Below are 12,583 nucleotides of genomic sequence, written 5' to 3'. Positions count from 1 at the left end.
ATATGCAGCTCAGTTTGGAATGCTTAGTATTAGAATTTAAAGTTGGACAGATCCGTGTAGCATTTAACATGTTGCAGTAATCCAGCTGCCATAATTGTGTAGAGATTTTAACCTGCAAAAAAGATGTGACCCAGAGTTAAATGACTCCAAAATGTTCACAACTTTTTATGTTAGTAAACACTGCTATTGATATTTTAGAATAGCCATTGTAATTTTAAATAACCAGAGAATGGCATTTTAAATAACCAGAGAAGGTATAAAGCTCAAAGTCAGAAGGATAAAAATAAGTGCAGATTTTGGGTTAATGCTTCTGTTACTGTAAAAAGTAACAGTCTACATTACATAATATTCTTCATGATAAATCTGTTTTTAAAATGTTCTTGCAATGTTTTAATGGCGATACATCAGGTTTGCCACATATAGATACAATTTATCCTTAATATCCTATATATGAAGACTTCAATTTATCCTTGAAAAAATGTGTGTGTTAATTCCAAAATCTTAAGTAAAACTACTTGTTTGGCTAAACCAGGATTATGTTCATCTTCCTTCCCTGTATAAGTGAATGTTTTTCTTAACTTTAATAAGTCTACTTTTTGAAATGGTTATACTAACGTTTGCTTCAGATGCAGAGAGACAAACAAGTGATAAAACATTAATAGGGCAGTGAGATGCTAGGGCTACCATATCTAGGCTGCTAATATCCAAACCGCTAGATGGCAGCAGAGAGCTACAAAAAACTCTTAATATTTTGTTACCATCTAGTGGACGTGTGGATGTTTGCAGCCCAGATATGGTAATCCTACATTCTGCTACCATCCTATGACTTTATTTTGGGTTTAACTTCTTCACAAGAAAGTGGGAGTGACCTAGTTTATTACAAAACTCCTGGTCTTCAGTCTCTGAATATTTTCATTAAATTGATTTGGACTTGTTGGGAGGTAAAGTTGCCACCCCACCCCCCACCTAGTGGAACCAAGACACTCCAAATTCTATTCTTATCAGACTGTACATTTGTTTGTTTGTTTATTATTTCAATTTATATAGCTGCCCATCTCATATATATGCCTCTGCAGTTTACAAACAGATTAAACAGACAATACAACAATTAAAAACAATACAAAAGCATGTAAAAACTATAATAAAAATGCCTAAAATTCATAGCTGAGATAATCACATCTAACAGTAATACAGTGGTACCTTGGTTCACAAACTTAGTTCGTTCCACGATTCTGGTCGCGAACCGAATTGGTCGCCAACAGAATCAAATTTTCCCATAAGGTTCAATGTAAATAAGGTTAATCCGTTCTGAACCATATGTATTTTTTTTTAACCACAAAAATATGAAACAAAGTACAGTACAGTACAGTATGAAGAGAGAGAACACTAACCTTGCTTGAGGCGACACCAAAAAGCTTCACAGCAAGTGTCTGTCTGCGATCGCGATCTCCCCTAGAGGAACCCACGACCACGTGTCAGAGCAGGGAAGATGGGCGCAGGTCGTGTTCATCACCCGATGTGGAGTTTGTGAACGGAAGCAAAAATTTGCGAATGCTGCTGTTCGTGAACCGAATTGTTCGTGAACAGAGGCGTTTGTGAACCGAGGTATTACTGTACTCAAAACAACCACTTTGCCAGTTCTGCCACATTCCCTCCTCCCCATGCCTGTGGGCAAAACCATGCTTTTAGGGTCTTTTGAAAGGCCAGCAGGGTCAGGACCAATCTAATCTCTGGGGGGATGATGTTCCACTTGCTCTGGAGATTGGCCTAGAAAAATTGCTGACATTACTTCCAGTGGGAGGAGACATTTCCTTTCCCATTTCTGGCCCTGCTTTCTTCCAAATAGCATGTGTTCTACCTTTCCTCCTTTCATTTTTCCTTTTCACGTCCTTTTTTTTATCTGATCTCTTGCAAGTTCACCAGATCTTCCACCATCACCAGTAAGTTCATTATCTGTGGATATGTTGGAGGACCTCTCCATCAGCTGGGGCCAAGCTGGGAGGAGGAGGTGTGGCCCCTGGTGGCACACCAATGCTCCCTCTTGTGTCCCCAATGCACTTTTCCTAGGAGTTGCTAGCCAATGCTGTGGCTACTGAATTGCTGGTGCAAAGCTGTGTGAGCCTCACAGCCATTTGGGGGTCCTTCACCCCTCCTCAGGAGCTGGATAGCCCAAGGACTGAGGAGATGTTGCTGGCAGCACCAGGCATCCAATTCCTCCATAACCTCCATTGAGAAAGCAGCAGCCTCCAATCTCAAATGGCTCCACTAGATAATTCTCTGCTGACTCTGCCTTCTGCCTTGGGCTTCTCAGAGACCTCAAGGGAAGGCCATGGTATTCTGAGCCAGGCCACAGGCTGTTGCCTCAGGTCTACATGAATGACTACCTACTCCATGGGGTGTAGAAAAATCAATAAACACCATTTTGGAACTCCCCAACTGGATTGAACTGCAGGGGCCAAACACACAGGGGGGAGGGGAGTCTTCCCCATCCCCTTTCTCCTCTTTTTTCCCCTTAAGAGTCCTCTCTCCTGCTGCTCACTGTATAGATTGAGGCCCAGGCACCATTGAGGTTGGGGGGAGAGCCAGGCAGCCAAGCAAAGGGGGGAATCCTCAGTCCTTACACTTTTTGGGATATAACTCCAAAGACCAGACTGATAGGGAGGATGGGGAACTTTCCCTCAATGAGGAAAAAGGGCAGCAGCTAATCTCTGAATCTTCCAGGTTTTTCTAAAAGCTCAGACTTCCCCAGATTCTTAGGAAAATGCAAGACTCTAGATCTACTGTAGAGAAAACATCTGATCCCCTAATGGACCAAACCTGAACTGTTTCCTACTGTTTACAGATTGGAACTAAATTTGAAAACATCAGGTTCAGAATAAAATTTTAAGTAAAAACAGACATGGTTGAGTCTTCTTTTTCATCTCTGTGAGTCCCTAAGAGAATGCTATAAATACTCAACCATGTGAATATTCTACACATTCTTAATATTTTTGAACTGAAGCTAGCTTTTTCAGTGAGGTAAACTTTTTCTGAAAAATGCACAAACCTAATGATTCAAATTTTCTGTCTAGTCATTGGCTTTCTTTCTTCAGCTCTGTGGCTTGATCTTTTCTGACTAGTCATGCAGATAAAATGAAGGCACTGAGTGACTCAGATTGTGCACTGAACTGAATGATCCCACTGTCCTACTGTATGTACCTGATATACATCTGTGATAATACCAATCTGAGCTAATGAGGGCAATTAAGAGAAAAGATAAGGACTTCTTAAAGATAAATAAGTGAAGGGATAAAAAATGAGTAAGTAAGAGAAAAATAATAGAGCTGAAAGATATTCCCTAACCCAATGCACTTCCCAAGCTTTGTTCCCTCCAAAGGTGCTAAACTTAAAGTCCTGTAATCCCTCAGCTGTAGGGCACCATGTTGAAAAAACCTGGGTTACTTTTTTAGGCCTCAGGCAACTTGAGGGAACATTCAGATTATAGAAAGGAGAGCTAAATTCTGGGGGAGCCAGATTGAAACATATACGGAGTACAAACAGAAAACTTCCCTGTCAAACAGCAGGGATAATCTGTAGGTATCTATCTTTTTTTCCAGCACAAAAAGAGTGGACCATTCCAATACAAGATTGGTACTTCAGATTGAAAAGGATGCAGGTATGAAATAGAATTTATTTTAATGTCTGTTTGTGAAGATTGATTATTCAACTAATTGAATATATTGAGTTGGATCCAGAGATAGATCATCAGAAGATGTTCCAGGAAAGCTGTTCTGCAAACTGTTGCAGAAGAGTTACTGAAAGATTCCAACAATATCAACTGAGCACATATCTTGGTGGAGGACCTGGTGCTTCCTTTCTTCTGGAGATGTGTTGTAAAAGTTTTGCATGGAAGACTGCACACACATTGTGCTAACAAAAGTGCCTAGTTTTTTCACACAAGACATCTATGTTCTGCTTTTTGGAAGGGAAGCTGAATCCAACTCATTTACAGTTGTACTCATGCTGCTTTTTGCTCCTAGTGGAAAAGTGAGATATACAGTACATCATAAATACTAAGTAAATGGTGAAGTTTGATGCATAAAGAAAATGTAGCTCCATGAGAGAAAGAGTGATATAAAAATAATATGAATATAAATAAAATATAATGGCATATATATATATATGTGTGTGTGTGTGTGTGTGTGTGTGTGTGCATACATAATGTATTAGTTACATAAATACATATATACATATAATTAAATGAAAAGTTTTTTTAGATTTTGAAATATTTGTGGTTTTGCAAGGAAAAACATTTTGATTTAGAAAATGTGTAGAAGAGTCACAATGTTCTATATCCATTATTCATAACTTGAAATCTGTACACCACTGATAGAGTGACATAGTGTGAATGCCAAAATAATGTTTTTTAAGGAATGGCCAAAATCTCAGAAAACTGCCATGTTTCACGTTTTCTGCAATTTGTAAATTAATTTTATTTAATACTGAGATCTTGCAGACCCCATTGTGCAAGAGTGGGGGGAAACATATGGGCCTATAGGCAATGTATTTTCCCCAACCTTAGTTTATAGGTGACACTTAAAAGGCTTCCATGATGATGTAGTGGTCTGCATATAGCAGAAGACTGGGGACCAGCTGATTTCAAGCATTTGAGATGAATATATCCAGTATCATAGATTCAACTATCTCTGAGCTATAATAACTTCAGAGCAACTATCACCCAATAGGCCCATTTCAATTCTGTTTTGAAAAGAAAGGGAGGGAGAGTGTTAAACAAAAGCATCCTCCCCCCAATTAGACTTCAGATTCCCAAAAGGCAGATCAGTCTAAGGGCTTAGGATGGAATTAGCCTTGGATCAGGGAAATGGGGGTTCAACATTTTCTGTTCAGCCAGGAAATAATCTGTATAAAATGGTGCAACCCAGGATTTATACTAAAGAATAAAATTACTTGGCATCCAATTTTACCCATCCCCTTTGCACCTGATACCTACAAACCTCTAACAGTTTTCTGCTCTAAATCTCTTGTCCAGTTGAATTAATAATAAAAGCAAATGGGATGTTGACCATTTGCATGTTCCATGTGTTTGGATAATGGCCTATTCTGAAGGAATCAAGCCTTGACTGCATGCGAACAAGCATTTGAAAAAGCAGGCCAGAATACATTACATAACAGGTGCTTGTAAGGTCCAATGATTTCTTTTGACCCACTGCAAGCCTCTAGATGAGAGCAGTAACTTTATAAAGATTCACCAGCAATCATACCAACACCAAATATTTTTACCAAATGGTCTTAGTTTCTCTACATCAGTGTTTCTCAACCTTGGCCGCTTGAAGATGCGTGGACTTCAACTCCCAGAATTCCCCAGCCAGCCATGCTGGCTGGGGAATTCTGGGAGTTGAAGTCCACGCATCTTCAAGCGGCCAAGGTTGAGAAACACTGCTCTACATTATTGCATTTTATGTTATCATTTAACAGTAGCTGCTTTTTCCTTTTCCTTTCCACTCCAGTTATTTTTTTTTCTTTTTAATTTCAAGTGTAAGAAGCTCAGAAGCACAGCACATTGTTCTGTGATTTTCATTCTGTCCCAATGAAACTGTTACACAATCCCCATTTGAATTCCAGAATGGTTGTTTTTCTCAGGTTTTAATTAGCTTATTAATGCAGGGTTGCCCTTGGTTGCTTATCTGGAAGGAAAGAAACTAAAAGGCTTAACCCATTGTCTCATAACAGAAGCATTTGTTGCCCAGTTGCTTAAGCCACAGTGTAGTTGCATGAGCTGTACTATGTATATTTATTAACTTTTTACAGAATTAAATCATGGTCAAGTATTCTTGGCTGTTAGGCTTAAACGAGGCAATTAAAGACAGAATCTGGAAGCTACAATTGTGTAATGAAGCCTAGTAAGTACATTCAAGAGTTCAGTTTTATCCATTCATTTTGTTATAGGCCACTTAATTTGCATTGTGGAAGGGAGAAGGAACAAATAAGTACATTTGCAGGCAAGATTGTATATTTTCCTGTAAGGCAGTGCTCTGCATATTCAAACCCTTATTGTAAATGCAGCACTTCTTGGTTCAGTGAAGCGTTTGGTTTCTTCTTAAAATCACAATATTCAGGAATTGAAAAGCAGAGATATTTAGTAGTGACACTTGCCTTCCGCTCTTTCTCCAAACAAAGTGTATAAATGGCTGGGTAGGTAATCCTAAAGAGGGGGACGCAGTGGCGCAGCGGCTTAATGACGCTGAAAGTTGCCGGCCAGAAATGGCTGACGCTTCGGCGGTTCGAGTCCAGCCTTCACGTTAAACAGGGTGAGCTCCTGTTTCCTCCCCAGTTCCTGTCAACCCAACAGGTCGAAAACTCACGTGAGTAGATAAATGGGGACTCTCACTCCGGTGGGAGGAAAAATGCTGGCGGTGCTTGCTTTCACGGGAGTCGGGAGCAGTTGCCAGTAAGCGCGAAACCATGCTCGCCCGAAAAGGGTGCGAAGCAACGGAAACCCCGCCTCCTGCGCTCACCAGCTGGGCTCTGCTCTAGGAAGGAGGCTCTGGCAAACCACTTCCGAAACAATTGCCTTGAAAACTGCAAGGACTCGTCCAAGCAGTCACTGCAGGGTCAGTAATGACTGAGCGCAGACAAAAAAAAAAAAAAAGATAATCCTAGCCATTTATAAGGCCAGATCTGTTGGTTGCAGCAAATGTTCCAGTGCCTTCAAACTTCTGCTAGCCTACTTTAGGATCTAAGAAATACCTCACAGTGACTGTACGAGTAGTCCCTGATACATGCGATAAAAATGAACTTGGTAAAATGCATTCATTTTTGACATGATATGTGCTTCCAAAATTCCCATCTTAGTCTCCAAAAAAGGAACTTGCAGTTAAGCAAGCAGTAAGGAAATAGGATTCTTCTCAAAAGATTCATGCCTGGTGGTTTTTCATCCCTTTTACACTCTTTGTGTTCCTGTGATTTTAGGAAACGATGATAACCTTAACTCCATCTTTTATGAGCACCTAACAAGATCTCTGCAGGAGACCCTTTGTGGAGATTTGATTCTTGGACGCTGGGGAAACTACAGTTCCGGGGACTGTTTTATTTTGGCATCTGATTATTTAAACGCTTTTGTTCACTTGATAGAAATTGGAAATGGTCTTGTCACATTCCAGCTCAGGGGGCTAGAATTTAGAGGTAAGCACTCTCCATAGCTTAAAGAGCTGCGGTCAAGAAAGAGCAGAGCATTCATTCATTGCATGCTCTTCGTGGATCTGAAAATCAGCATGAAATTGTCTATTTGGGCAGTTGCTAAATCATTTCAGATTCTTCGACACAAGGAGTTCATGTGATAAATGCTGCCAGAAAGTGACAGCTGGGGCCATTCTTTCCAAGGCTGAAATAGTTTTCTTGTCACATATTAGATTTGGTTCATTCCAAAACAGGGGATTAATAACTGATTCCACTGGCGTTAAACATAATGGTGACCTGGTGGTCTATTAGATACTATGTAATATGAAATAAACTTGCACTCCTGACCTTTCTACATTTTTTTTTAGAAGTGAGTCCTATTAAACTCAATAGTATTTACTGTATTCCTAAGGAACAGTGTATAAAGCTTCAGCCTTCATCATTAATAGCTATTTGTTTCCTAGTTCTATATATTGTACTTTACTTTTTCTTTTTCTCCTAGAGAAATCTATACTGGATAATCTGGGAAACTGAATTTGTTACATGTGAACATGCCTTCAGGGTTTTTAGAACTTGACTTTTCTTACCTCTGTAACAAAAGACATACAGTAAAATGACACACTTATGAAATAATAGAATCTAAATACAATGATTAAATATCTAACAGAAAAAATCTAATTGACCTTTTGTGATGTGTGAGCTGAATTGTAGACATTTATGTTTGCAAAGCTGAAAGTTATGAATATTTGGATTTCCATTATTACTCAGAAATGGGATATAGACACCTTTGTGAATGTGGTCAGGGAGAAGAGACCCTACTAAAGAATATGCCTTCAAGTATATAAAGGGATCAGTTACCCAGTGTTTGTTATCATACAAAAATTAGGAGGCTTCTAGTGATATTATTGATCAATAAACAAGAACAAATAAGAAAAAAAGGATGCAGGGTGCATTGATGTAATCATAAAATATGTTATCAGCTTAGTGTACAGAGCAAAGCCTGTTCACATATCTATGTTGATTTAATATGTTTTGCCCTCTTTGGTCATATTTATTCAAATACAACGCATACTTTTATTTTTTCTTTCAATATATTTTTCGGATTGGGTATATATTGCCTATGTCTATCTTGTTTATACATAGTCCATGCCTTACTAAATATATATATTTAAGGTTATGATTTTTAAAAATAAACAAATTAATCAGAATAATTTTTATTTTAAGTCATGAAGTGATGTGGCCTCCTTATTATTAGGAACTTTGATGTTCAAATGTTATATGAATACTGTACAGAATATACACAAAAGTTACCTGCTGCTTGCATGGATTTGAGACAGCAGGTTGAAGTTCAGTCAGCACTAGTAATCAGATTTGTTATTCAAGCCAATACCTGTACTTTTATAAATGGATCATAGGAGAAATACCATAGTACTGACTGTTTTGGATTTGGGGTTTATGAAATTCAATTGTAGGATTGTTCATCCATCCACCCACTTTCTCAGATCCTTTTGATCCAAGTTGGTTTGAAAAGACTGGATTTTATCAGAACTAACTTGCAAAACAAAGCTCTCTTAAATTGTTATGGCCTGGTTGATGAACAGGCATAGCCAGGATATAAAACCAGAAAGAGTACTCTGAGTTTATGTCTAAGACATTTAGAAGGCTAAGACTTGGCGTGCACTTCTGCATTGCATACCCATCTTTCTACATTTAAGGCAAAGTATTTGGATGTTATTGTACTTTATTTAATTCTAGGCCATAGTGTAGAATTTGACATGCCTTACTTAGTAAGGTGAAATAAACAGTCTGTTCCTTAGCAGTTTCTGTTCAGCACAGAATAATCAGCCCATTTTATTTATTGTCATAGCTCTCCCTTTCTTTAGTTTAATTGCTATGTATTAACTACTTGAAGGAGGCCCAGCAATTTTCTATGAAGAGCTTATTTGCATTGGTCTCTGCAGTTACTGCCACTGTGTTTATCCTGTGTTTCATTTCCAAGGGACATACTGCCAGCAAAGGGAGGTGGAGGCTATAACAGAAGGGGATGAGGACAATGAAAGTTGCTGCTGTTGTAAGCCAGGCCACTTCCCTCACATGCTCTCATGCAATGCAGCTTTCAACCTTCGGTGGCTGACCTGGGAAATAACACGGACTCAGTACATTCTAGAAGGGTATAATATCATTGACAACAGTGCAGCCACCATGCTCCAAGTGTTTGATCTGCGAAGGATACTCATTAGATATTACATAAAGGTAATATGGTACTTTCATCTGCTGGAAAGAGGTCTGTTATTTATTATCTTCGTTTATATGGAATGGCTGCCCTCTCACAAAGCAACTCTGAGCAGCTAATGGGTTTTTTTTTTTTTAAAAAAAAATCACAATACAAATGCCCCAATAAAAGAAATAAAATATTGTACACATTGTGTCAGGAACAGAATGCAACACTCCTATATTTACATTTACAGCAGGCTCATATCTCAGTCTTCATTTTTTTAACATTCTTCTTTTTTTACTTGCCCTCTGGCTGACAACCAGGTTTGGGTGAGAGGCTGTTTATCAACTTTAAAATAATTTTGCTCTCTTCTTAATAAAATGGGTCAGTTCCTGTAGCCTTTCTGCATACATTATTTACTGCATGGCTACTGGAGATTATTTAAACTCTGAGTGCCTTCACATTTGCTTGTCAGTTTATTCCTTTTTCAAGACCACAAAAGACTGCTTCTTTAAAAGGGGTGGGTCCCCCCCCCCAATTTTGTTGTGTCAGCATAACTCTTCTCAGGAGGCATAGTATGCTTATTACTTTCTAAAGGCTGAAAAATTAAAAGTCTGCCTTTTGCACTGAGTAGGTCCCTTTCCCCATGTTTAAATGCAAATTTCAATATAAAACTGGAAGAATGACATTCATAAATCTTAAACAGGTATAATACTTGTTTGATTAATCCTTTCCAATGTCCTAATGTTGTCTTTCTGGTGGTTTCCTTTCTTTTATTATGCACCGTTGAAACATTCTCCTTACCGGCATCCAGCCTGTTCCCCTCATGTATTGCAAAGTCCCAGAAGTGTACAAGGTGGAAGAAAGTATAGAGTAGAGTACAATCTGAGACAGGGCTTACTTAATTCTCCATAGAGGCATTTCTCTAATGTTTGAAATAATTAAATATATCCTAGTTCAATGTGTTACTAAAGCAATCATACTTCTGTTTGCATCTACAGAGCATTATATATTTTACTGCAAGCTCCCCCAAAATCCTATCCTGGCTAAGAGACGAATCATTCCAGAAGACACTACAGCCTTTCTCCAAATGGCATTATATTGAGCGTGACCTTGCAATGTTCAGCATCAATATTGATGATGATTATGTACCTTGCCTTCAAGGAATCACCAGAGCAAGTTTCTGTAGTGTTTACTTAGATTGGATTCAGTTCTGCGCTGGGAAAAGAGTGGAGGTAAATATTTATTTCTTTATCAAATGTATATAACCTCTTGTGGGTAGTTTCATTGGTTCTTATTAACACATTAACATGATAGTGTTTCTTTATTTTTTTCAGGATGTTTAGCACATTTAATCACAAATCACTGTAATAAATTTCCTATTATGCTAAATATTTCCCAACAAATCAACCAGCCCTCCCCAACCTAGTGCTTCCAAAATGTTATTAGATGACATTTCCCATAATCCCCAGCCAGCACAGCCAAAGGTTACAGAATCTGTAGATCAACACATCTGGAGAACTCCAAGTTGGAGAAGTGTGTGACTCTTAAAAGCTCCTTAAAAAGTAAGGAGAAAAAGAGAACAAACTGGGGAAAATAGGAAAAAGTATGGCATTATACTGTGTTCAGAGTAGGCAACCTGGTGTCATCCAGATGTTTCTGACTAAAACTCCTAGCAGTGCCTTGTGATTGATAGTGCTAATGAGTGTTGAATTCCCAAATATTTGGAGGACACCTGTTGCCCTTGTGGTTATATATTTGATTTGTTAGTTATTGAACCTGTCCTCCCAAATGATTTTGACAAAGGAATGAAAATAATGTACCAACAACAATATTGGACAAAGAGAAACTAAGAAGATGCTGGTGGTCAAATCTGTGTAGTCTTTTTTTAAAAATATTTTTAGAATAAATAAAATATGCCAACTTTAGCCTTAGCCAAATGGGTTGGCTAACCATTAATGTTAAGTTGTGGAATCGAAAGATCCTTTTCTCAGAAATAAAATGGTACAATTTCTAGGCAGTTTTACAACTGTAGAAAGTCACAGCAAGGACCTTGCAGTAACGTTGCAGAAATGGTTACAGAAACAAAAGCATATATTAAGTCCAGGAAACAGAGAAAGCATGAGAAAGAAGCTCAGACTGGATCCACCTTCATTTACTGGGATATAAGAAGGAGGGAAGGGAAAACACAGACAGACTTTCAGGATTCTGTTACTACAATCTATCTCAATAAAGTTGAGTTCCAGGCAAACTTGTGGAAACTGTTTCCTGGCCTGTCCTACTTCAAAGGGCTGACAACACCATATAGCAATGGACTGATGTAATGTTAGTGAGCTTTTCTTGTAGCACTAAATAAAAATATTACATATTTTGCAGCCTGTAGAGTGTGATGAAGATTCTCCTTTAGTAACTCTTTCCTTTGCATTGTGCATTCTTGGTAGAAGAGCACTGGGAACAGCATCACACAATATGGCCATCAGGTAATTTGTTTTTATCATGTGATAATACTTATGACAGTAATAATTTGCTAGTGGCTCAGAAATGTATTAATTCATCCAAATGATTTGTTTTTCCATTTATTATAAAGAAAGAAGTACAAGAAGAAAATGTAAAATTAATTTTGAAGTCAGTAACTTGGCAACTTTTTCAGATGAATACGTACAGTACTGAATAATTCTGTGTTTGTAATACAGGGGTACATAACAGAATACTACCTTACTTATTCTCTTGAATTTACCCTTACCATTTAATATAAATACAAGAACCTTTTTGAATGGAAGTCAAGTCTCTAGGTGAATTGATATAACTGAAAATATGTGAATACAACCAAGACTCTTGTGATATTAAAGTAATTCTTGTAACAACTAACAATTATATTAGTGCATAACTTGTGTGGATTATAGTCCACATTTATATCTGTGAAATATATGCTACCAATACAATGAGAGCTGCCATAGCATATGACCACATTATATGAACCAATGTCTCTTTCTGAGCACCACATCTCTAACAGTTAGCTGGATGCACCAGTTGCTTCCTGAAATGATCCATAGATGTTCATAATTTTTTTGTTTAATTAATCATAATTCTAAAACATTACAAATATACCACTCAGATACTAAAGTAGCCATTTATTGATGGTAATGTACCAGGCAATCAAATTCCTTATTTCATGTCTCCCTGTCCTCTTGG

The 12,583-nt window shown here is 38.0% G+C and overlaps 1 protein-coding gene across 1 annotated transcript in view; it reads left to right on the top strand.

The window, feature by feature from the left end:
• The window catches only part of PCNX2 (pecanex 2), a 111,337-nt gene that overhangs the window by 85,138 nt on the left and 13,616 nt on the right, over positions 1-12,583 (top strand). The window contains 5 exon segments of the mRNA XM_088143561.1: positions 3,597-3,655; positions 6,970-7,182; positions 9,176-9,429; positions 10,393-10,626; positions 11,768-11,871. Of these exon segments, the coding sequence (XP_087999687.1) occupies positions 3,597-3,655; positions 6,970-7,182; positions 9,176-9,429; positions 10,393-10,626; positions 11,768-11,871 (864 nt within the window).

The sequence above is a fragment of the Python bivittatus genome, unplaced genomic scaffold, assembly GCF_059951505.1.
Source record: "Python bivittatus isolate LINGU-HERP-01145 unplaced genomic scaffold, Pbiv_v1 ctg000020_np1212, whole genome shotgun sequence".
NCBI lineage: Eukaryota > Metazoa > Chordata > Lepidosauria > Squamata > Pythonidae > Python > Python bivittatus.
The sequence above is the reverse complement of the archived record's forward strand: the minus strand, read 5'-3'. Positions and strand labels throughout refer to the sequence as shown.